Source organism: Leuciscus leuciscus (genome assembly GCF_965113295.1).
Source record: "Leuciscus leuciscus genome assembly, chromosome: 10".
In the NCBI taxonomy this organism is placed as follows: Eukaryota; Metazoa; Chordata; class Actinopteri; order Cypriniformes; family Leuciscidae; genus Leuciscus; species Leuciscus leuciscus.
Window position 1 is genome coordinate 33,393,140 of NC_138734.1, and position 25,298 is coordinate 33,418,437.

A 25,298-nucleotide genomic window follows, 5' to 3' on the forward strand; every position below is an offset into this window, starting at 1 on the left:
GTAAACGCTGCACAATGGCAAGTGAAAATACTGGTTTAATTCGACCGTATATGTTTGAACCAGAAACTGATTCAGAAGAAGAAGTGGAAGAGCGAATTATACAGGCTCGTATACAAGTCGACGTATCAGAATGGTAATGCGTTTTATGTATGCCGGTAATTAATATGGTAATACGGTAATTAATATGATTAGCCTTTGGCTTGACTAAGTTATTAAACAGCTAATAATGTGTTGCTAATGTTACACAAACCATGTTCCTGTTCGCCATTTCAGAGTCAGACGGCTGCCTTCTAAAAATCAGCATCCTTACAAACGCTTAGAACAACTTAGAACGCCATTGGAGAAAGGCATATAGTTCATCATGACATCGTAATATACATAATTCACCCACAATTTTGCTAAATGTACCCGATTTTTCATATCAACAGTAAAATATACCATGATAACCTGGCTTCTCCTGAGACTACCCTTCTTCACAGCTTATTTAATGATATGCTAAAGCCCGCCCACACGTTGACTTGATTGGTTACAAGGTAGTTTGTGACATAAGAAACACCGGCGATTTCAACCCACTTTTTTGAGACTGTCTTTGGTTCACTGCAGTTTTAAGGAGAAAATACTCAGCAATGGTGTTGACTTATGAATTTGCACATGGTTTGTCTTAAAGCATAATATTTAAAACACCACATATACATAAACAACATTAAAAACTTGATTTAAGGACTTTAAGGACCATCGTTTCCATGGCAGATTTCTGACTGTAATTTTTATGTTTGCAGATCTTTGGAATTCTTAAAGCCCCATTTTCGGAGATTAAAGACTCGCCAATGCCGAAGCTTGAAGATGTGGGCGAGCAGCGCAACGCTGCATTTAAATACATGCTACAGCTGTGTTACAGAATCCTGCGCCATTCCCAACAAGACTACCGCAAGAATCAGGCAAGGAACATCTTCAATTATCAACTCCAATTAAGCAATCAATGTATGAGACTAATACACGTGTCCTCTTTATCACAGGAGTACATAGCCAAGAATTTTTCCATCATGCAGGCTCAGATCGGCTATGAGATCCTGGCCGAAGACACAATCACTGCTCTTCTGCACAACAACCGCAAGCTGTTAGAGAAGCACATCACCGCACGTGAGATCGAGACCTTTGTCAAACTTCTGCGCAGGAACCGAGAGCCCAGGTCTGACCCAGAGATTTTGACATCCACTCAAATGTCTGGTACTAACCAAAACTTGCAGAAAGTATGAAAGGAAATGTAATGGAATCTTTAAGGAAAACTATTTTTTTTAAATTTGGGACCAGTTATATTGACATTAAATAAGAGATTTTTAAGAATTCTTTATGACACATATGCTGTGATGTCCTGCTGGATAAAAAGAAATTTCTTATTTGATTTGTTAGAAAATTATTATTTGTCCTATTAGGATCATTTAGAATTGGTTCCAAATTATGATTTAATTACATAGGCATAACTTTTTTTTTTTTATCAAAAAAGTAAAACAGTAATATTGTAATGTTATCACAGTTGAAAACAGTTGTGATGCTTAATATTTTTGTGGAAACAATGATACATAAAAAAACAGCATTTATTTAAAATTTATTTGAAATCTTTTGTAACAATGTTACAAGTCTTTATTGTCACTTTTGATTCATTTAATGCGTCCTTGCTGAATAAAAGTATTCATTTCTTTAAAATAAAATACTAACCCCAAACATCTGAGTAGTAAACATTCAGATGTGATTCTTGCATTTGATACAACTACAAGTACCATTTTCACATTGGTTAGCAGTGGTTATAAGGTTCTTGTGCATTTCCCCCCAGGTTTCTGGATTATTTGTCTGACCTGTGTGTCTCCAACAAAACAGCCATTCCTGTCACTCAGGAGCTCATTTGCAAATTCATGCTGAACCCCATCAACGCAGACATCCTCATCCAGACCAAGTGAGAGCTGTTCTGTGCTGCATCCTGAAATTATCCGTATAACAATGACTCTGAATAATTGGATTAATCTGTAGTAACTGTATACAGCTATTGACAAGGTCATTTAGCTTTTTATGTTAAGATATATGACCTGGGCTTGTGTTTCTTTAGACTGATCCCACACACAGAGACCTCTCTGGAGTCATCTTTAATCCAGGAGGATGGTGAGGATGAAGAAGTGTGGCTATACTGGATTGATAACCACAAAGAGCCTCATGGGAAGTCCATCCGCCACCTGGCTCAGGATGCCAAGGATGGACAAAAGTTGGAAGTTGACACCATTACATATTACAGGTGAGAGTTTAATCACATTTTATTTTTTACATTTTAGGCAGGTTGCTTTTCACTTTGAATCGGAGTACTTCTGAATGTTTAAACAGCTGTGTTATCAAGTGCCCTATCCATTCTCTTGCAGGTGCCAACTCAATCTCTTTGCTAAAATGTGCCTGGACCGGCAGTATCTGGCCATCAATCAGATTTCCAGTCAGCTGCCGGTGGATCTAATCCTGCGCTGCATGTTTGATGACTGCCTGCCTTACAACCTGCGTGCCTCATTTTGTCGTCTAATGTTGCACATGCACGTGGACCGCGACCCGCAGGAGGCCGTGGTGCCCGTTCGCTATGCACGTCTGTGGACCGAGATACCCTCCAAGATCTCCGTCAATGAGTAAGATGGAAGCCAGTTTTTTGCCAGTGTTACTTCTAGCATCACATTGCTTTATTTATAGGACTGTTTTGTGTTGTTTGGCTTGTCTGAATGTGTATTTGGTGCACAGGTATGATTATGAGTTCAGAGACACGTCCAGAGAGGAGATGAAGAGAAAGTTTGCCCCTACAATGCATTTTGTGGATGAATATCTCAAAGATGTTGTCAGTCAGCCTGATCCGTTTGGAGACAGTGAAAAGAATGAACTGACCCTTGAGGTGAGATTATGGTTGGTTCTTATAACAGTATTTTTCATAAATGTGGACAGAAAACCTTGTTTCCTGGTCTATTCAGCAACACCACTCTGAATCTACAGTGAAATACAAACAGCCTGATGATTCCTGAATTAATGACTCTCTAAGTTTTTTTTTTTTTTTTTTTTTTTTTTTTTATTGAATCATAACCATACAGTACAAACAGTGTAGTCCAATTCCTGAACTGAGAACTCTTATAAGCTGCTTATTTAGTGATTCAGATTTAACCATACAGCTGAATAGTGTAGTCAATGACACTTAAGGGTGGCTTGCTCGCTTCAGGTTGGTGGAGAGTTCCTGCCTCAAGTGGAGGAGTTCAAGTATCTTGGGGTCTTGTTCACGAGTGAGGGAAGGATGGAACGGGAGATTGACAGGCGGATCGGTGCAGCTTCTGCAGTAATGCGGTCCCTGTACCGGTCTGTCGTGGTAAAGAAGGAGCTGAGCCGCAAGGCGAAGCTCTCGATTCACCAGTCAATCTACGTTCCTACTCTCACCTATGGTCATGAGCTGTGGGTCATGACCGAAAGGACAAGATCCCGGATACAAGCGGCCGAAATGAGCTTTCTCCGTAGGGTGGCTGGGCGATCCCTTAGAGATAGGGTGAGAAGCTCGGTCACTCGGGAGGAGCTCAGAGTAGAGCCGCTGCTCCTCCACATCGAGAGGGGTCAGTTGAGGTGGCTCGGGCATCTTTTCCGGATGCCTCCTGGACGCCTTCCCGGGAAGGTGTTCCGGGCATATCCCACCGGGAGGAGACCCCGGGGAAGACCTAGGACACGCTGGAGAGACTATGTCTCCCGGCTGGCATGGGAACGCCTCGGTGTCCCCCCGGAAGAGCTGGAGGAAGTGTCTAGGGAGAGGGAAGTCTGGGCATCCCTGCTTAGACTGCTGCCCCCGCGACCCGGTCCCGGATAAGCGGTAGAAGATGGATGGATGGATGGAGTTGGTTCTATTTAGTGAATCATAAGCATACAGCGTGATCAGTATAGTCCGATTCCCAAATGAATGACCCTTATGATTTTTTTTTGTGATTTTTTTTATAATTCAAATCTGTCCATGCTACACTCCTAAACAAATGACTCTAATGAGTTGGTTCTTTGTAGTGAATCAGAATCATACAGCACAAACACTATAGTTCAGTTCACAAACTAATGATTCTTATAAGCTGATAATCTTATAATCAAATCCACCCATACAGCATGACTGATGTAGTCCAGATGATTCATGAAAAAAAGGAGTTTGTACTATTTAGTGAATCAAAAACAAAAAGAGTGACCAGCGTAGTCCGATTCCCTAATTAATGACCTTTATGAGCTGTTTTGTTAGTAAATCAAATGTATTCATACAGTGCAATCAGTGTAGTCCAACAGATTTTCGAACGTTTGACTCAAGTGAGTTGGATGTAGGGAGGCTGAGAAGTGTGATCCCCCTGTAGTTGGAACACACCCTCCGGTCCCCCTTCTTAAAAAGAGGGACCACCACCCCGGTCTGCCATCCCAGAGGCACTGTCCCCGACCGCCACGCGATGCTGCAGAGGCGTGTCAGCCAAGACAGCCCCACAACATCCAGAGACTTGAGGTACTCAGGGCGGATCTCATCCACCTCCGGTGCCTTGCCATCGAGGAGTTTCTTGACTACCTCGGTGACTTCAGCTTGGGTGATGGACGAGTCCACCTCTGAGCCCTCAGCCTCTGCTTCCTCAATGGAAGACGTGACGGCGGGATTGAGGAGATCCTCAAAGTATTCCTTGTTTTTGCCTCCACAACCACCCGGGCTGCAGTTCGCTTGGCCTGCTGGTACTCGTCAGCTGCCTCAGGAGTCCCGCAAGCCAACCAGGCCCGATAGGACTCCTTCTTCAGCTTGACGGCATCCCTTACTTCCGGTGTCCACCACCGGGTTCGGGGATTACCGCCTCGACAGGCACCGGAGACCTTACGGCCACAGCTCCGAGCGGCCGCTTCGACAATGGAGGTGGAGAACATGGTCCACTCGGACTCAATATCTCCAGCCTCCCTCGGGATCCGGTCGAAGCTCTGCCGGAGGTGGGAGTTGAAGATCTCTCTGACTGGAGACTCGGCCAAACGTTCCCAGCAGACCCTCACAGTACGCTTGGGTCTGCCGAGTCTGTCCAGCTTCCTCCCCCGCCATCGGATCCAACTCACCACCAGGTGGTGATCAGTTTACAGCTCCGCCCCTCTCTTTACCCGAGTGTCCAAGACATACGGCCGCAGGTCAGATGAAACGACCACAAAGTCGATCATCGACCTACGGCCTAGGGTGTCCTGGTGCCACGTGCACTGATGGACACCCTTATGCTTGAACATGGTGTTCGTTATGGACAAACTGTAACTAGCACAGAAGTCCAATAACTGAACACCGCTCGGGTTCAGATCAGGGGGGCCGTTCCTCCCAATCACGCCCCTCCAGGTGTCACTGTCGCTGCCCACGTGGGCATTGAAGTCCCCCAGTAGAACAACGGAGTCCCCAGTTGGAGCACTTTCCAGCACCCCTCCCAGAGACTCCAAGAAGGCCGGGTACTCTGCACTGCCGTTTGGCCCGTAGGCACACACGACAGTGAGAGACCTATCCCCGACCCGTAGGCGCAGGGAAACGACCCTCTCGTTCACCGGGGTGAACTCCAACACATGGCGGCTGAGCTGGGGGGCTATAAGCAAAGCCACACCAGCCCGCCGCCTCTCACCATGGGCAACTCCAGAGTGGTGAAGAGTCCATCCTCTCTCGAGGAGTGTGGTTCCAGAGCCCAAGCCGTGCGTAGAGGTGATCCCGACTATCTCTAGTCGGAACCGTTCAACCTCACGCACAATCTCAGGCTCCTTCCCCGCCAGCGAGGTGACGTTCCACTTCCCTAGAGCTAGCTTCCGTGTCCAGGGATCGGGTTGTCGAGGCCCCCGCCTTCGACTGCCGCCCGATCCTCTCAGCACCGGCCCCTTACGGTCCCTCCTGCAGGTGGTGAGCCCACGGGAAGGCGGCCCCACGTCGCTCCTTCGGGCTGAGCCCGGCCGGACCCCGTGGGGGGAGGGTTCATGGGAGTTTGCCCAACCAGTCCACATGTGCTTTGTGGATTTGGAGAAGGCATTCGACTGTGTCCCTCGCGGCGGCCTGTGGAGGGTGCTCCGGGAGTATGGGGTCCGGGGTCCTTTACTAAGGGCTGTCCGGTCCCTGTACGACCGAAGCAGGAGCTTGGTTCGCATTGCCGGTAGTAAGTCAGACTTGTTCCCGGTGCGTGTTGGACTCCGGCAGGGTTGCCCTTTGTCGCCGGTTCTGTTCATAATTTTTATGGACAGAATTTCTGGGCGCAGCCAGGGGCCGGAGGGTGTCAGGTTTGGTGACAACACGATTTCGTCTCTGCTCTTTGCAGATGATGTTGTCGTGTTGGCCTCATCAAACCAGGACCTTCAGCATGCACTGGGACGGTTTGCAGCCGAGTGTGAAGCGGCTGGGATGAGAATCAGCACCTCCAAATCCGAGGCCATGGTCCTCAGTCGGAAAAGGGTGGCTTGCCCACTTCAGGTTGGTTGAGAGTTCCTGCCTCAAGTGGAGGAGTTTAAGTATCTTGGGGTTTTGTTCACGAGTGAGGGAAGGATGGAACGGGAGATTGACAGACGGATCGGTGCAGCTTCTGCAGTAATGCGGTCGATGTACCGGTCTGTCGTGGTAAAGAAAGTCAATCTACGTTCCTACTCTCACCTATGGTCATGAGCTTTGGGTCATGACCAAAAGGACAAGATCCCGGATACAGGCGGCCGAAATGAGCTTTCTCCGCAGGGTGGCTGGGCGATCCCTTAGAGATAGGGTGAGAAGCTCGGTCACTCGGGAGGAACTCAGAGTAGAGCCGCTGCTCCTCCACATCAAGAGGGGTCAGCTGAGGTGGCTCGGGCATCTGTTCCGGATGCCTCCTGGACGCCTTCCTGGGAAGGTGTTCCGGGCGCGTCCCACTGGGAGGAGACCCCGGGGAAGACCTAGGACAAGCTGGAGAGACTATGTCTCCCGGCTGGCCTGGGAACGCCTCGGTGTCCCCCCGGAAGAGCTGGAGGAAGTGTCTAGGGAGAGGGAAGTCTGGGCATCTCTGCTTAGACTGCTGCCCCCGCGACCCGGCCCCGGATAAGCGGAAGAAGATGGATGGATGGAGTTGGATGCAGTGAATCAGAACCATACAGTGCAAACAGTGTCCACTTCTTGAAGTATTCATTATTATAAGCTGCTTTTGTTAGTGAATCAAATCCATTCATAGAGCATGACTGGTGTATTCCGACCTGATTCCTGAGCAAACGACTCTAAAGAGTTGGTTTTGATTCCCAAATGAATGACCTTATGAGCAATTTTCTTTAGTAAATAAAATCTATCCGTATACAGTGGAACAATGTAGTCCAATGGATTCCCAAACAAATGACTGAGTTGGTTCAAAACAACACAGCACGGCCATTGTAGTCCTTTTTTAGTGAATCACATCATGTTGTATTTGACATCTAAATCAGTGTAGTTAGTGACAATGTTTATATCTGTTATTAGTGAGACAGATCTGAGGTTTTTCCTGAGCGTATTATGTGATGTGTCCAGAGGACAGAGCAGATTGGCTGCATTAGCTCTAACAGAATACTAATGATTCACTCTCTAACACTTTGAATTTGAATGGCTTTGCCTCTGTCTGTCTCTCTCATAGGTGGTCCACCTGGCACGTAACCTGGTCTACTTTGGCTTCTACAGCTTTAATGAGCTTTTGTGCCTCACGCGCACCCTGCTGTCCATCCTGGACATTGTCCAACCCACGTTCACATTCATGTCCAAACTCAACAAGAGCCCTGAGGGAGGTGAGAGACTTTTTCAAGTTGTCTGTTTTCACTCAAGTAATGCGTCTTCAGTATTTGTTTTACAAGATAATAGCTGCTTGTGCTTGAGGAGGTGTAACACTTCAGGCTGTGTTTGTGTAGGTAATAATGTCATGCGTACCATCCACGGTGTGGGTGAGATGGTGACTCAGATGGTTCTGAGCAGAGGCTTGATGATGGCCCACTGTCTCCCCGATGCTCAGCCAATCCACGGAAAGCAAATCTGTCTCCCTGACAACGAGAACGTCATGGTGATGGACACCAAGCTCAGGATTATTGAGATTCTGCAGGTGATGCCCTCATAGATTGCTGTAAATCTGTTGCAATGAACTAAATGTATTAGTTACACTGCACAAAACTCAAGTTTATGTCTTCCACACTGTCAAAGAAAGGTTTTGGAAATTATATTAAAGGGTTAGTTCACCTTTGAAACCAATAAATATATGTTTTATTAAATTTGAGAGATTGTTGTCCCTCCATTAAATTCTATTCACTCAAACGCTTCAAAACATTCATAAAGAGATTGAATCCATATGAATCGAACGGCTTAATCCAAGTCTTCTGAAGATACATGATCACTTTTTTTGTTGAACAAATTTAATTTAGGCTTTTATTAACATACACATAAACATTGATCAACTAACTTATATAGAGCAGTCAGATTTGGTAAACGTAAGCTCAAGACTTGGATTGATGCGTCAGAGTTTGGGTGGACTATCCCTTTAAATGTTGGCATCATTTTACATTTCATCTTTTCCTTTTATAGTTCATTCTGAATGTGCGTCTCGATTACCGCATCACCTATCTGCTGTCTATCTATAAAAAAGAGTTTGGCGAGCAGACTTTGGACACTTCTGCCTCAGTGACGGAAGTTCCTGTCATGGCTGGTGAGAGACATTTCATGACATACAGTAAACATTCATTTTCAGATCCCAGTTGAGGAGTTTATACTTGTTTTAAGGGTCTGTTTGTGTATGTTTTAATATTTCTATTGTATATTCCAGAGCCAAACATTGAGGAAATTGCAGAGAAAGCAGAGAATATGTTTTCGGGAAGGTGAGGGAGTGATTATTTGCCTTATGTTTATTAACTATTGAAATAGCTGGATTGATATCGGTATTAATGCTGACTTTTTGTTAAATGGGTTAGTTATCAGTTAGACATAACCAAATTAAAATTGAAATGTGTATTAATTGCTGTCAAGCTTTAAAACAAACAAAAACAGACTTAAATTTACACTACTGTTCGTTTGGGGTTGGTAAGATTTTAAAAAAAATACAAAAATTTGAATGCTTTTTAAGCTCACCAGGGCTTAATTAAAGGGTTAATTCACTCAAAAATAAAAATTATTTCATTAATTACTCAACCTCATGTTGTTAAACCTGTAAGACTAGAAACGATTTCTTCTCTTCCGTGTCAGTCTCTGACGCTATTCACTTTGTAAACACAGTGCAATGCTTCCATGTTCTACATCAGAACGCCGGCGTATGCGTCCTGGTGCTCACGTGAAACGTGTCAGAGACTGACATGGAAGAGAAGAAATTGTTTAATAAAGTCTTTATTTTTGTTTGTTTTTTGTGCACAAAAGGGATTCTCATTACTTCATAGCATTAGGTTGAACCACTGTAGTCACATGGACTATTTTAACGATGTCTTTACTACAGTTCTGGGCCTTGAAAGTGGTAATTAAAGTGCTGTCAATGGAGGGACAGAAAGTATAATTATATCTTAAGTATAAAAATATCTTAATTTGTGTTCGGAAGATGAACAAAGGTCTTACGGGTTTGGAACGACATGAGGGTGAGTAATTAATGACAATTTTTTTTGGGGGGTGAACTAACCCTCAATTTGATTAAAATACAGTAAAAAACAGTAATTTTGTAAAATATGAGTAAATAATGAGTCTTCAGTGTCACAGAAATCTTTGTAATATGCTGATTTGCTGCTCAAGAAAGTTTTTTTTATATATATTCTCAATGTTGAAAAGAGTTGTGCTGCTTAATATTTTTGTGGAAACTGTGATACATTTTTTCCAGGATTAATAGAAAGATCAACAGAAATATTGATCATAGAAAGTTCAAAAGATCTGATTTTTTTTTAAATATATATTTTTTAATAATTGGTCAGTTTGATGCATCTTTGCTGAATAAAAGTATTAATTTCTTTTAATAATAAAAAAGGAAATCTTAATGAAACCCAAACTTTTAAACTGCTGCTTTTCTTGTTTTAATTTTCAGGAGCATTTGTGAGGGCATATTTTTTTAACCATAAAAAGAAACAGTGTGCTCTCCATTTATGTCAAATACTTGAATTAATTGAAACAAATAACAAACAACAAAATGAACAAATATGGCTGTTAAATATAGAATCAACATCAAATATCAAGAATCTGAAAAAAAATAAACGATATCAAAACACAATACTCATTCTGCTACATTACATTTCAATAATTTGTATGTCATTTTTGCCCCATCTCTAGTTAATTTCTGACCCTGGTCATTACTTTTTCCATCCTCTCAGACACTTAGAATTAAATTTACCATCTCTTGCTGCTGTCTTTAAAACTTCTATTTAAAAAATATACACTCTCTGATTGGCTTCATTACTCAATCTGGTCTTGTGTTTTGTGTTCACAGTGCTAAGGAGAGGAGCCCAGTGGACCTCGATGATGAAGGTGGTCAGACGTTTCTGCGGGTGCTCATTCACCTCATCATGCAGGACTACCCTCCACTGGTCTCCGGCTCCCTTCAGCTCATCTTTAAACACTTCAGCCAGAGAGCCGAAGTTCTGCAGGCCTTCAAACAGGTCTCACTCTCACTCATACTACTGTCTTCTTATCAGTCTATGGAGACTGGCAAGTTTTTAAATGGTCTGTTTTACTGATAGACACATTATTTGCAAATGAATGTTTTTTTGTTCTGCAGGTCCAGTTGCTGGTTTCTGAGGAGGATGTGGAGAATTATAAGAAGATTAAGGCAAGCCTGGACCAGCTGCGTCTGACAGTGGAGAAGTCTGAGCTGTGGGTTGAGAAGAGTGGAGGTTACGGCGGTGAAGATATTGCTGAGAATCAAAACAAAGAGCAGAATTCAGAGGTGTGCACCTACTGGCTGGAGAAACACTGCAAGCGTATTGCTAAATTATAATGCAACAGATTTGCTTCTTCATCACAGTGCATTGTGAATTCAATATAGAGAATACATTTAAAATCTTATTTTGATACAGTGATTAATGTTTGATGTTGATTAATTCTCTTACCCTTAAAAGATTGGCTGACTAATAATTTAGTTCTAGTAATCGACCAACATTATATTACTGTTTATTAGTAATAAAACTCATATTACCGATATTAGAAATATAATATTCATAATGCACAAACTCTTGTAGTTTAATAATCATTTTTAATCATTTTGTTATTATTGTGTCAAAAAGCAGAACAGTGTTGTTAGTAACTAAATCTATTAAAAAAATGTTTTGTTAATTGACATGAAGCTAAAATAAAATATACATTTTATTTCAGTTGGTTGACAAAGATTTCTAATTTTGTTTGTTGAAATACTAAATCTACTAAAACTAATCTGAAATAAAACAAAGCTAAATACAAATATATAAAAAAACGAACAAAAATGACAAAAGCGCATAACAAAATGACTAAAAACTTAATTAAATGAAAAATTTAAAATACACTTAAAATGAATTTTCTTTCAGTTAGTTGCCAAGGAAACATTTCTGTTACTATTTAAGTTGAAATACTTAAACTGCTAAAACTAAAATATGAATAAATATATTAAATATTAAATATTACTAAAGATAAATGAAAGCTTAGAAATATTAAAAAATAATAATAAAAATGGCAAAAGCACAAAATTACTAAACTTAAACTAAATTTAAAATGAAAATATAGTTATTCCAAAAATATTAATAAATACTAATTAAAGTATGAATAAATACTCTAATAGTATATGAATAATACTTCAATGACACTTAAGCAGAAATAAGAGTTAAGTAGTTATGCATATCTGTTATGTGATACAGTAACATAATCTATATCAGTATCGGTCATGGAAAATCAATATCGATGATGTTACCTGACTGTGTGTGATATCTGGTTTACAGGAAGCAGGTATCTTGAGCCCAGTGCAGGATGGGAACAATAAACCTCAAATAGACAGCAACAAAGCCAACAACTACAAAATTGTGAAAGAGGTGTGAACTTTTTCACTCAATGTTTCCTCCGCTCCAAAGAGTACAAGTCTTATATATTACATAACGGCAATGCTAATAGCCGCATACACAGCAGAGTTCCCTCTAAATGTAATGCCGGTGGTTTTGTGTCTGGTGTGACAGATCCTGCTGAGTCTCAGTAAACTCTGCTCTCCTGCTAAGAAGATTCGCGTGCAGCAGCAGAGGCTGCTGAAGAACATGGGAGCTCACACTGTGGTGCTGGACCTGCTCCAGATCCCGTATGAGAAGGTGAGTGGACATTCCTTCAATCATATTACAGTAAATATTACAGTATTACAGTACATGCTGCAGTAAAATGACTCTAGATTTGGAGATTATCATTTCGGGATCCTTATTCTGCCAAATTCTTGCTGCTCCATCTCCAGGGGGATGAAAAGATGGACGAGATCATGACTCTAGCCCACACTTTCCTTCAGTACTTCTGCAGAGACAACCCTCAGAACCAGGCGCTGCTGCACAAACACCTCAACCTCTTCCTCACACCCGGGGTGCGTTTCACCAGAGAGTTATTCACCCAAAATATGAAAATTCTGTCATCATTTACTTACCCTCAAATTGTTCGAAACCTGTATGAATTTCTTTCTTCTGCTGAACACGGAAGAAGATGTTTTGAAGAATGTTCACAACCAAACAGTTGTGGTGCACCATTGACTTCCATAGTATTTATTTCCCCATACTATGGAAGTCAGTGGGGCCCATCAACTGTTTGGTTACCGACATTCTTCAAAATATCTTCTTTTGTGTTCAGCAGAAGAAAGGACAGGTTTGGAACAACTTGAGGGTGAGTAAATGATGACAGAATTTTCATTTTTGGGTGAACTATCCCTTTAATGAGCATTACATGTCCTTGCAATTAATAATAGATTATTTGGTGTTGAAAGGGAATTCTGAGAATATTTTATTTGATTCTGTCTTCGCTTCGCTCAGCTTCTGGAGGCCAAGACAATGTGCTACATCTTCAGGAACAACTACCACCTGTGCAATGAGATCAGCGACCGCGTGGTGCATCACTTCGTGCACTGCATTGAGACCCACGGCCGTCACGTGGAGTACCTGCGCTTCCTCCAAACCATCGTCAAAGCGGATGGCAAATACGTGAAGGAATGTCAGTGCAAAATCATGAATGAGGTGAGATGGACTTTGAATGTAATGCTCCATGGAGATATGCGCAATTCAGACTCAAAGCACACATTAATCATGTTCATAATACACATTAATATTAAAAATATATAAAGTAATAATAATTAATCCTATTTTTTTCAGTATGTTTTGAATAACTTTTCTTAAAAAGGTGTATTTCGTGATAGTTATCCATCCATTTTGAGAACATCTTAATATTCATTATTGTATTCCTCTCCACTTATTGTCAAAAAACACTTCCATTCACATGAAAGTGAATTTATATAGTGTTCTAGGTGATAAATCAGACAATGTGTTTGTTTTGGACGGTAGCTGGTGAACGGAGGAGAAGACGTGTTGGTCTTCTATAATGACCGTGCCTCTTTTCCGGCACTGCAAAATATGATGTCTTCTGGGCGGGATGAGAACGGGTCTCTGGCGTACCACATCACTCTGGTTGAGCTGCTGGCAGCCTGCACCGAGGGCAAGAATGTTGATACCGAGCTCAAGTGCAACTCACTTCTGCCACTTGATGATATTGTCAAAGTGGTGACGCACAAAGACTGCACTGCAGAGGTAACAGAACATTATCCCTATCTGAAAAGTTATTCTCTTGAAAAGTGACAGAGCTGTTGTACATGTTGTTGTTTATGCACTTTATAAGTTATCTAATGATATTTGTCTGATTATGGAGACATTTTTATCCAATTACAGTCCATTCCAAATGAGCTAAAAGTTAAACACTCTAAAGAACATGTACAGTAGGAAGCTGACGCTTAGAAAAAAGGCACAGTGATGGTATAAAATGGAATTACCATAATCCGTTGACATACAGAAGTATCAAAAATACACTACAGTTTAAAAGTTCCTGGTCAGTAAGATTTTAAATAATTTTTTTATTAAGAATTATTCATTTTATTCAAAAACAAAAGATTTCTGTTTAAAAATCAGCAGCACAACTGTTTTCAGCATTGATGATAATAATAAGAAACGTTTCATGAGCACCGAATCAGCATATTAGAATGATTTCTGAAGTATCATGTGGCATGATATATTAAAATTGAAAAAATTATTTCACAATTACTACTGTTTTTACTGTATTTTTGATCAAATAAAGTGTATGTATATTTTTGTCCACACATTTAAAATGTATGAATGTTATTGAATAATATAAAATAAAAGCCAATAAAATAATTATCAATAATGTAGTTTACTTAAGGTACTTCAAAGAAAACCATGACATCAACTAGCCTTTTTGAGCATTGTTTTTTCCTCTTTTGCAGGTGAAAATAGCATATGTAAATTTTGTGAACCACTGCTATGTGGACACTGAGGTGGAGATGAAGGAGATCTACACCAGCAGTCACATTTGGAAACTCTTTGACAGTTTCCTTGATGACATGAAGACTGTGAGTTAAATGACACCAACTCTCTCTTTCTCTTTCCCTCCCTCGCAATTTGTGAGGCATGATATATTACATACTGGTTTGAAGAGCTGTTTAGATCATCTGTGACTGATTTGGGATTGCTATGTGGGTGATAAGCATCCTGAACTGTGATGATGTTGTTGTAGGTGTCTGACAGCCCCACAGACAGGAAGCATGTTGACACATGCCTCGAAAAATACGTCACCGATACCATCATGGCCATCGTCAAGGGCTTCTTCGGTTCCCAGTTCTCTGTCAGCAATTCAAACCTTCAGGTAGAGCGAGAAAGTTTAATCTATGAGTTTGACCACAACATGTCTCATTCGTCTGAAGCATTTCTCCTCTATGAATCAGTCATGTTAATGTGGTGTTACTTGTGATGTTTGAGTGGGAAATCATACTGGATCTCTTCATCAGGCCCATCAAGGAATTTTCATAAAAGTGCTGCAGTCCTCCTGCAAACTCTACAACTGCACCTGGCTTAACTCCCTGCAGAAGACTAACATCGAGGGTTGCATTAAAACCCTTAATGATGTCGGTAAGTTTCATTTATTTCAGACACATGTATTTTAACCCAAATATAAGGCCGCCATGTGACAGAGGGTTTTGGTTTGCCCGTAAAATGCTATTTTTAATGTACGGTCATACCTGGTATCTTCATCATGACTAAAACTGCTTCATGCTAATTCATCTTTTTTATATGTTTTTAAATATTGGCAATCGTTCATTAGATTTCAAAATTGCTGAAATAGGCACTGAATAAAATAAAATAAAATAAAGATATTTTATGGAAAAACTATTTAAACATTCAACTTTGAGAATTTAGTAAAGATTTAGAGAAGATAAATACATACACAAATAAATATGAGATAAATCAAGGTAAACAAATTACTTCAAATAGGCTTTTCACATTAACAGTTGTTAAAACAGTTTAGTTTTAAACCCTAGGTTAAGAAATCTTGGGTTATATTGTTCCCATTTTACTTTACTTACATCATCTTGGGTTAAGTAGTTAATTCTGGATAGTTAAGTCTAACTATTTCACTTGCTATATTTCTAAACCTTTTGTTCACATACTCATTTTCATACAGTATTTGTGAGGATAATAACATTTAATTTGACAAGTACAGCTCACAAAAAGCATGCAACCTGTAAAATAAATAAATAAATAATGTATGAATAAGAAATGTATCTGTGGAAATATTGTCACAAAATTGTACTCTTGCCTTAAATAATCTAAAAATCATACTAAAACGTACCCATTTTTTTTGTTGTGATTTTCAATGTTTAACTTGTTTTTTAAACATGTTTCCCTCAGATAATGCATAAAGGTTTTTTCATTAATTTCTAATGAGGTTACAAATGTATTGTAGTCTGGAAATGTGTACATTTGTAAACACTGTCCTCCTCCTAACCCTTCCCAGCCAAGAGTCGGGCCATCCCTATTCCAGTGGACCTGGACGGTCAAGTCAATGCCCTGTCGCTGAAGACACACACCAGCATGGTGCAGCGTGCAGTGAAGGACTGGAAGCTGTCGGCCCGTGGCCGTCCCCGCAAGGAGCCCTTTGGGGCCCATGATTACAAGATCATTGAGAAACTACAGGTAACGTCACCTTCACATCAAAAACGGTCACCGGTAAAACACCCTCATCTGTGTAGTTTTCTAAAGTCAACTGACCAATCAGAATCATGTACCCGAATACAAGTGGCATAATTTTACCATCTGAAACGTGCTGCGACTTATATTCCAGAGCAACTTAATGTAATTAACAGCAAGCACGCAAAACATGCTACACACAAGTACACACATTTGAGAAATGTGGTATGAATTTAATTGTATAACGCATTTCCCAAATGCCCATAGCTTTTTTTTTTTTTTTTTTTTTTTTACTTTAATTAAATTAGTTTAGGCTTTGCGTTTATAATAAATATTGTTTGAAAGGAATGCCATGATTTATGTTTATTTGATATATTTTATATGTTTTTCTTTCCTGTTCTATTCTGAATACTGGTAAATTGAAAAGATTTGTTGTGGATTGAGGGGAAATAAAATGTATGTTTATAGTGTTTATAATGTTTGTAAAGGTTTTATTTTATTTACCAGTATTTTGTATTAATTCTGATTGTAATAATAACATGTGACTTATGCATCAATTAGACTTATCTGAGTTTTTTCTCTGTTGACAATGCAATTTTGACCTGGTGCGACTTGGTCGTACGGTAGCCTATTCCTGAATGCTATTATTTAAAAAATGTAATAATACACCCTCTTGCACATCCTCATTGATCCAGTCATTTTAATATGCTAACCCTAGGGGGTCCGTGGAAATGTCTAAGGAAAAACTGTACTTTTTACAAAAATATATAAATAAACACAGTCTATGTAAATAAATAGGGGTGTGACGACGAGATATCATGACACGAGATCTCGCGAGACGAAAATGTGTCGATATTTCTCTTCGAAAAGCGGTCTCGTGATATCGCCATGATTAGCATAGAATATGCCACCGCTACATTCACAATCACATCACATTACGGTGTACACTGCGGCACTGCCTCCACTGTCGTTTTGCTGTTTATAAAAATTAAAACCATTGTAAACTATTGTTAACGTCTACTCTGCTCATCCAGCACGAGTTGCAGTCGCAAACATACTGTGACAGTGCAGCAGGAATCACAGTTCACCGATCTGCGTGACGATGGCGGAGGATTTGTTGCGCAACAGAGCATTGACCACACAGAACGCGTTTTTCCATTCCAGTGTGGTACTTTTCCATTGTTTTTCTATGTAAACACGCGCTAGACGGATGTGTATAACGTTGCGTTCGTGTCTTGCATCTTTTGCAGCGTCTCGCGTATGACACAGCATTCTAAAAACGCGGCGCTCAAGTTAAAATCAGTTCCCCCATTCCACTGCAGCGTCTCACAAAGCAAAAACGCGTTCTGTGTGAATGGCCCCTTATCTTGTAGAACGCGCGCTCAGCACCGCGGAGTACGCGCGATCACGAATTTAAAAGTGAAAGTAAAACACCCTGATGCACACAAATTAGACTGCATACAATAGCACGTCTCCCAATAGCAAACCTATCTCTAGACGGTTTAGTTGTGACTCTGGTCTCTGTTTGCACTTTGAATACTGAGAGAGTTGGCCTACTTTATGGTTGCACTTGCACTTAATTATTGCTTGCACTAATAAGACTAAGAAAAACTGTTATTTATATTGTTTTTATTTCTATTTTTAATTTGTGGAAAGTAGTTCCATTAGGAGGTCACACACAGCCTCAATCAGAAGTTCTTGAAGCTCATAATTCATGTACAGTAAGGTCCGTGTGAAATCATACTTGAGAGAAGCCAGTCAGTTGAGTTTGTGGTAAAACCTTTTACAGTGCTTGTATATTGTTGTATTTCATTGTATTTGATCATTCATACTCAAAGTAGAACTGAAATGACATTCATTACGAGATGATTTAGTTAAAACATTTTAAAATGAACCTGCAGACTATTTTTCCAGTCATGAATTTTGTCATTGAGGATTTCTATAAAATATTGTGCAGAAATCTCGTCCCGTTCTTGTGAACCCAATCTCGTGTCTCGTCTTGTCTCGTGAGATAGTGTCTCATCACACCCCTATAATTAAATGGTCACACACTTTAGTTTGCGGATCACATATGTATGTGACATTCACATTACATTGACATGTAATGACACATTACATGTGACAGTCACATTAACTATGACTTTTGCCTCAAACTCCTAATTTTCTGCGTATTAACAGTTAGTAATGTAGTTGTTATAATAAGTTTAGGTATGGGGTAGGGATAAGGGATATAGAATATGGTCATGCAGAATAAGGCATTATTATGTGCTAATAAACAACTAGTTAATAGTGAGATTTGGTCCCCAAACTAAATTAGAAAATTAATAAATAAAAAATAAGATTAAGATTAAACTAAGTAAATGGAATAAAATAAAACAGTGAGTAAAATAAATACATTACAGTAATTTCATATTTAGGGGTCCATGGCATCCAAAAGATTGAAAACCCCTGTGCTAACCTGCTAATTATAACAGTAATAGTACTTGTGTTAAAAGCCTTGTGTATGTGAAAAAAGGCTTTTGTCTTAAATCGATTACTACTTTTGATTTGATTTATGTGTTTCAGGGAGTCGTTGCATATCTGGAGGAGCAGTTTAGTCCACGGGTACAAGCAGAGTTCTCTGTATTAGTAGATGTGCTGCACAGCCCAGAGATGCTGTTTCCAGAGTCTGCTCAGCTCCGCAGTGAAGATGGAGCCTTCATGTCGAAGTGAGACACGCACCCACATCAAACAAATTAAAGCTGTGCGTCATCCACAATGAATATATTAAACAGGTCCAGTGACAGTGTTAAAAATAGCCGTAGGTATAGGTATGACATTATAGATCCATGAGAATTTCTGCTATATTTCCAAACATTATATCAGCAACATCCTAAACAACTGATTTTTTTTGTTGTATGTTTTGCCTGTAAAAATGGTATTAAGTATTGAATTAGAACTGAAAACATTTTATGTTAGTATAAATGTGTCAGACCTGCTTCTGCTGTGAATGGTATACCAGCAACATCATATATAAGCTATAAAATGTATTTGTTGTGAATGTGCCTAGGGTTCTGATTGCCTTATATAAGCAATTATCTGTGTCTGAGCAAGATATACCTCTAAAATCACAGTAGGTCTGTGTTTGAGGTGCGCTTATATATGTCTTCACGGCTAAGACATAAAACATATTTACTGTTTACTGATTTTTTTGGCCATTTCATTCATTGAAATTACATGACTTATGGAAATTTGTTGATACTTGAATGCAGTCCCTGATAATATGTGATAGCACAGGTAGGTTTCTTAGAGTATCTTGGAGACGTTGCAGCAGTTCTCGTTTTTTTCTGTTTCTCCATGTAATCACAGACAGACTGGATAAGATCTTTTGTGTGGAGCACCGGCTGTTGTCAGACTCTTTGTGCGCACAGAAATCTCACTGGATTATTACAATTAATGGCAAAAAATTTAAACTGATATTTACTACTGACACACTACAGCAAAAGATATAAATAAGTGGCTCAAACCTTTTGCACAGCACTGTAGGTTCACTTTTAATGTTATCGTTATCAGCCCGATAAGAAAATTTGGCCGATATATTTAAGCCGATAAATAATGAATTATTTCCTTTAGCTATACACTTCATTTGTGTATATGATGGTTCATCATGATGGTTAAGAATTGCTTGAAATATGATTGAAATTGCTACAAAGAGGAAAATACAGTTAAGTGCAATGTGCAGCGCAAGTCTGTCATATAGACTACATAAAATTATAATGAGAATATTATATATAATTGTGTGCTTGGGACATGGCTTTTAATGGTGAGACTTTTGTTTTTGTAATCAGGCTCTCAAAAATTATATAATAATTTGGATTTAGATTTATTGGCCAATAATATCGGTTATCGGCTTTCAAATATAAAGAATTATCGGTATTGGGCAAAATGTTCATATCGTTGCATCCCTATATGCGCCTAAAGTGTTAATAGTTTTTCCTCAATTCTGGCTTGAAAATCAGTTGATTTTATTGACAGATATCAAATGTGGATTGATTTACACTATGCAAACTACTGTTCAAAAGTATGGGGTCAGTAAGATTTCATGTTCAGCAAGGATGCATTAAATTGATAAAAAATAGTAAAGACTTCTACATTGACTTGTACATTGGCCAGTTTGGTATTCCTGATTTATTGTTAAATATGATACTACATTTTCTCGCAGGCTTATCAAACACACCAAGAAACTGATGGAGAAAGAGGAGAAGTTGTGCATTAAGATCCTGCAGACTCTTCGAGAGATGCTGGATAGGAAGGAGACACTCGAGGAAAAGGTAAGTGTGATGAGAACATTTCCATAACCTAATTTCAGCCTTTATTCCCTCTTTTACTTCATGAATGAATAAGTTATCTTAGTCTTGAAGCAAAATTATGACTCATCTTGTTCACAGAGTGTATAAAATGCACACTGGCGGTCAAAAGTTTAGAATATTTATGAAGGTTTTTTGAAAGAAGTCTCTTATGCTCACCAAGGCATTTATTTGATGAAAAATACAGTAAAATTGGGAAATATCATTACAATTTAAAATAACTGTTTTCTATTTTGATACATTTGAAAATGTAATTTATTCCTGTGATGGCAAAGTTGAATTTTCAGAAGTCTTCAGTGTCACATGATCCTTCAGAAATCATTCTAATGTGTGGATTTGCTGCTCAAGAAAGTAATACAAAAAAAAAGTTTGTTCAGCAAGGACGCGTGAAAGACATTTAGAATAGACTTCTTTCAAAAGCATTAAAACACATGAAAAAACTTTTGACTAATAGTGTAGAAATGGGTTTCTAATGCAACCTTACACTAGTAGTGGATCAGCTCGGGTTGTGTAGCACACATCAAATATGCCATCTGTGATGTCACAATGCCTCTAGGGATTGTTGATGCCATACCAACAACCACCAGAAGAGGGCGCTAGTGCCAAAACCAAGAACTGTGAACCTGATGACCCTTCCCCAGAGCACGAGAGAGTGTGCGTGTGTGCGCATATGCGGGCGAGTGAAGTGAAGCGCAGCTCTCGGGCCTCTGCAGTGTCGCTGGCATCTGTGGCAGAGTGAATGCTGGGAGTCCTAAAGCTCCAGACAGTTAATCAGCATTCAGCGGAGAAAGAGTCCCGCGCTGTTACATAAGCAAAGGCACATGAGGACACACTCATAGTGTTGGAGCAGGTAGCCAAATCACCCAGCACCACAAATCAATACTGCAGAGAGCTGACTACAGCCTTGCACATGGGGATAGAGAGAGCCAGAGAAAAATAAGGAAGAGGACAGAATAAAGGACAGGAAAAGCAGATTTATTCCCAGCTGTTGCATCATTAACATTATGACATCATAGTCATTATGACATCACAGTTAGTTGTGGAATGTCTTTAATGTAACATTTCAACTGATTCAACTTTGTTTCATAAACTGAACTAAATCCGCATTGAACTGACTTGAGCTGAATAATGACACTGTTGTCTTTTTTTGAGCTGTTTTATAGCAGAATTTAATTCTGTTTGCATCATTGATTCTGTTATTTTCCTGTTTGTCACTGTAAAGCTGCTTTGAAACAGTCTGTATTGTATAAAGCACTATATAGATAAAGGTGACTTGACTTAACATACACAACTTGTCAAGTTAAGTCAGCTTTATTTGTATAGCGCATTATACAGATCGTTTCACTGTAATAAATAGCTAAATAACGATGCAAATTTCATTAAATATGAGATCAATTCAAACTGCTGTAAAGCAGCTTCAAAAATACAATAGTATCATTATTCTGTTCAAGTCAGTTCTGTGTTAGTTCAGTTCAATAACTGTGAAAAGTTCATTAATTATGAAATAAGTTCAATTCAGCTATAAGCAGCTCTACAGAAGACAATGGTGTCGTTATTCAGCTGGAGTTAGTTCAATGTTGCCTCAGTTCTAGGCCGCATTTCCCAAAAGTATTATAAGCTAAGAGAACATTGGTGAGCAATTGTCTTGACATTTAACTTGGGCTCACAATGCTTTTGTGAAACAGCCCAGGTCAGTAGTTGATGTTGCAAACAATTGTCAATTATGAAACACATTCGTTGCCATAAAGCAGCTCTACAGAAGTCAACGGTGCCTTCAACCAGCTCAATTCAGAACTTGTGACAAGTTTAAAAGCAACTCATATTTGTTCCATCTCTCCACCACTGAAACGATAGTGTGCATAATTCCACGTCAGTATGTGTTTGTTTATTTTGGAGCGCTCGTTCTCCACGGGGTTGAGCTGTTTTGCCGTGTTCTTCCCGCCCTGAGAGTGGTGCTGCAGTTTCACGCAGGCATGCTCGGCACAGACCGCCGGCTCCCCGGGGAGAGAGAGAGTAGGAGGGTGAGCGAGGGGAAAGAAGAAGGGAGGGAAGCGAGCATGTGAGAAGCCATGTGAGGGAAGAGAAAAAGCGTGGCGCAGCAGCAGGCGGAGGGATTGGAGAGGTGCGGTGTCTGCTGAGTCCATGAGGCGACAGAGTGGGGGGTGTTTACGTAACCGGCCTGCAGTGTCTGAGCCAAACTCACGTGGCTCATCATGTTCTCGCTTCTGCTCACTCGCTCGGTCTCTCCCTTCATTTACCACTTGTTTATCTCAGTGTTTTTCTCTAAGCCTTTGTTTTTTGGTTGAATTTTGCTTGTATTAGCTAGAAGCCATTCTCTTTTTATCGGTTTCTATCACTCTCACCAATGACTTAGTGATTTGGTTGCTGAGCAGCAGGTCATGACTCATGAACATAATTGGCCTTTCTCTCTCTCTCTCTCTCTCTCTCTCTCTCTCTCTCTCTCTCTCTCTCTCTCTCTCTCTCTCTCTCTCTCTCTCTCTCTCTCTCTCTCTCTCTCTCTCTCTCTCTCTCTCTCTCTCTCTCTCTCTCTCCGAGGTGAACGTGAGCATGTGGCAGCACACAATGTTCAGAATGTCAAGCAGGTGCTGTTGTTTTCTGCTGTTGTTTTAGATATGTGGTAATGGCCAAACGGTCAAAGCAGAGAAGGCTGACAACAAAGCTTCAAATCGCAGTGTATCTATACTGTTTTTGACACTATAGAAGGATTGTGTGTCGTTGCGTTCAGATTTTTGGTTCCAGAGAGAAGGCATGGTTTCTGTGATGACTTATAGTCCCCATGAAATCAAAAGCGACAGTTCTTTTTTTGATGGAATGTTTCAGTGTTTATTTAAAAAAAAGTCCCCTCATACATGTAATCAAAAACATTAACTTGCACTTCCCTCACAATGATAATTAAAACTAGGATAGGCAATGTTTTTCATAAACACTGTTGATACCAATCAATATTAGAAGTCGTCTAAATATAAAAACAATTATGTATATCTTCTGTGGAAGTATAAGGGCAAAGAAATGTTGTGCAATCATTACGTTCGGTCCGCATGCAATGATAGGATGTCCAACCTGCTTGTCAACATATATTTCCATACCTTCGCTCACACAGACATCACACATCATCATCGTTCCATGAGGACACGCAGTCACAGAGTGCTTCAAACAAACAGCTTTTACAGTTCCTCCTGAACCAAAACAACAAGCTTATGTTGCATTCACGCTATGTCATAATTACCATAATTATGCGATGGCATCCCGCGACGTTCTACTCAGAGCTGTTCACATCCTTGGACTCAGATTTATGTTTTTCTGGCAACACTATCAACGCCGTCTATCGTGACGCTTTGCAGACTCAGCTCTGAATATGAGTTGCACTTTTTGGTGTTCAAACAAGAAAGTTCTCAAAACAAAGACTGGGATGTACTGTACTATGTTCATGGGCAGGTTGTGTTCTAACATAGTCAGTTACGTCAATGAAAACACAGGTCTGTTCATAAATCCCTCTGGACGAATTCGAGCACGAGCACCAGGACGATTTCCATGGAAAAGGTGGTAATAGAGGCACCACACAGGGTTTATGTTTTTGCAGAAATTGATAAATGTGTGAGTGTTCTTGGCTCAGTATACATGTAAAAACCCCTCTGTAAGACATCCAGGCCAGTTATATTCTTTAGCGAATACTTTTCCCTTTTTTCCAAGACTTTGGGTCCAGCTCTTGTTACAAAACATTAACCGCAGCCTGTTCTGGAGTGTGTTTGTATAGAGTAATACCTCACGTCTCACGAGTCAGGCGTGCCCTTGAAGTAAACTCTCTCATGCCAGTATTTGGTGACTAACTTTGTATGTGTGTGTGTGTGTGTGTGTGTGCAGGTCTCTGCTGTTTGTTGACAAAGGAAAGAAAAGCCCTGTTACATAAGACTATGCCTCTCTCTCTCTCTCTCTCTCTCTCTCTCTCTCTCTCTCTCTCTCTCTCATCCTGCTGGATCTCTCTCCAGCCAAGTTTCACACTACCGCCCGGAGGCAAAGCAGCTTTTCAGATTACCAACCTCACACGGTTAAACCCCTCACACACATGCAGATGCACACACTCACACACCACTGAACTGGGGGTGGGACACGTACATGCTCTAAAACGCAGCTCATACACTAGCTCAGTGCTAGCAGGTCTCCCTGATGACTGCAATGAAATACGACTGTTTCAGCCCACACACAAATCCCACCAGAGCATTCAGAGCTCTTAGACCAAAGCCTACACAGACACACACACACGTTTAACCCCGGGGTCTCGCCAATGCCATATGCCAGCAGACCTGTTCTCACAGTTCTTAGAGTGAAATAAAGCAGGATGTGGCGTTCCTGCTGCTACAGTTGGCATTTAAAATCTATATGAAACGTGTTCGCAACACATTTAACTTCTGTACTGGGACCTACAGTTGGGGACATTCAAGATTGAGACCATATTGAAAGTCTGGAATTCAAAATTTGGAAATAAGCAAACTTTTTGAAAAATGTAGAATAAAGAAACTTTGGTAACACTTTAGTTTAGGGTCCAATTTTCAACATAAACTATTCTCACTATAAACAATTACTAACAACATTAACTTAATCAGTGCAAGTTTACATTTTATTTGATACTTGATCTAAATTCATTTAAATAAACTAAAAGGAAAAAAAACTAAAATAAAATAAATGTAAAAAATGTCTAGCTTACAGCGGAAACCCACCAGTAGGTGGCGGAAAGTCACATCACATTGAGTCCTT

General features: G+C 40.2%; 1 protein-coding gene and 1 long non-coding RNA gene across 2 annotated transcripts in view; both read left to right on the forward strand.

Moving 5' to 3' along the window:
• The window catches only part of itpr2 (inositol 1,4,5-trisphosphate receptor, type 2), a 96,111-nt gene that overhangs the window by 26,599 nt on the left and 44,214 nt on the right, over window positions 1–25,298 (forward strand). Inside the window, exons 15-37 of the mRNA XM_082181915.1 lie at window positions 780–938; window positions 1,017–1,189; window positions 1,832–1,951; window positions 2,102–2,284; window positions 2,406–2,657; window positions 2,767–2,914; window positions 7,629–7,776; window positions 7,897–8,084; window positions 8,561–8,681; window positions 8,799–8,850; window positions 10,431–10,599; window positions 10,719–10,886; window positions 11,908–11,997; window positions 12,139–12,264; window positions 12,402–12,524; window positions 12,964–13,164; window positions 13,489–13,731; window positions 14,439–14,564; window positions 14,729–14,857; window positions 15,000–15,120; window positions 16,007–16,185; window positions 18,745–18,887; window positions 20,381–20,489. Of these exons, the coding sequence (XP_082038041.1) occupies window positions 780–938; window positions 1,017–1,189; window positions 1,832–1,951; window positions 2,102–2,284; window positions 2,406–2,657; window positions 2,767–2,914; window positions 7,629–7,776; window positions 7,897–8,084; window positions 8,561–8,681; window positions 8,799–8,850; window positions 10,431–10,599; window positions 10,719–10,886; window positions 11,908–11,997; window positions 12,139–12,264; window positions 12,402–12,524; window positions 12,964–13,164; window positions 13,489–13,731; window positions 14,439–14,564; window positions 14,729–14,857; window positions 15,000–15,120; window positions 16,007–16,185; window positions 18,745–18,887; window positions 20,381–20,489 (3,471 nt within the window). The remainder of the gene's footprint in view (window positions 1–779; window positions 939–1,016; window positions 1,190–1,831; window positions 1,952–2,101; window positions 2,285–2,405; window positions 2,658–2,766; window positions 2,915–7,628; window positions 7,777–7,896; window positions 8,085–8,560; window positions 8,682–8,798; window positions 8,851–10,430; window positions 10,600–10,718; window positions 10,887–11,907; window positions 11,998–12,138; window positions 12,265–12,401; window positions 12,525–12,963; window positions 13,165–13,488; window positions 13,732–14,438; window positions 14,565–14,728; window positions 14,858–14,999; window positions 15,121–16,006; window positions 16,186–18,744; window positions 18,888–20,380; window positions 20,490–25,298) is intronic.
• LOC309507684 lies at window positions 16,192–16,930 on the forward strand. The gene is made up of 2 exons (XR_014209208.1): window positions 16,192–16,610; window positions 16,648–16,930. It is a non-coding gene; the product is annotated as an uncharacterized lncRNA (long non-coding RNA).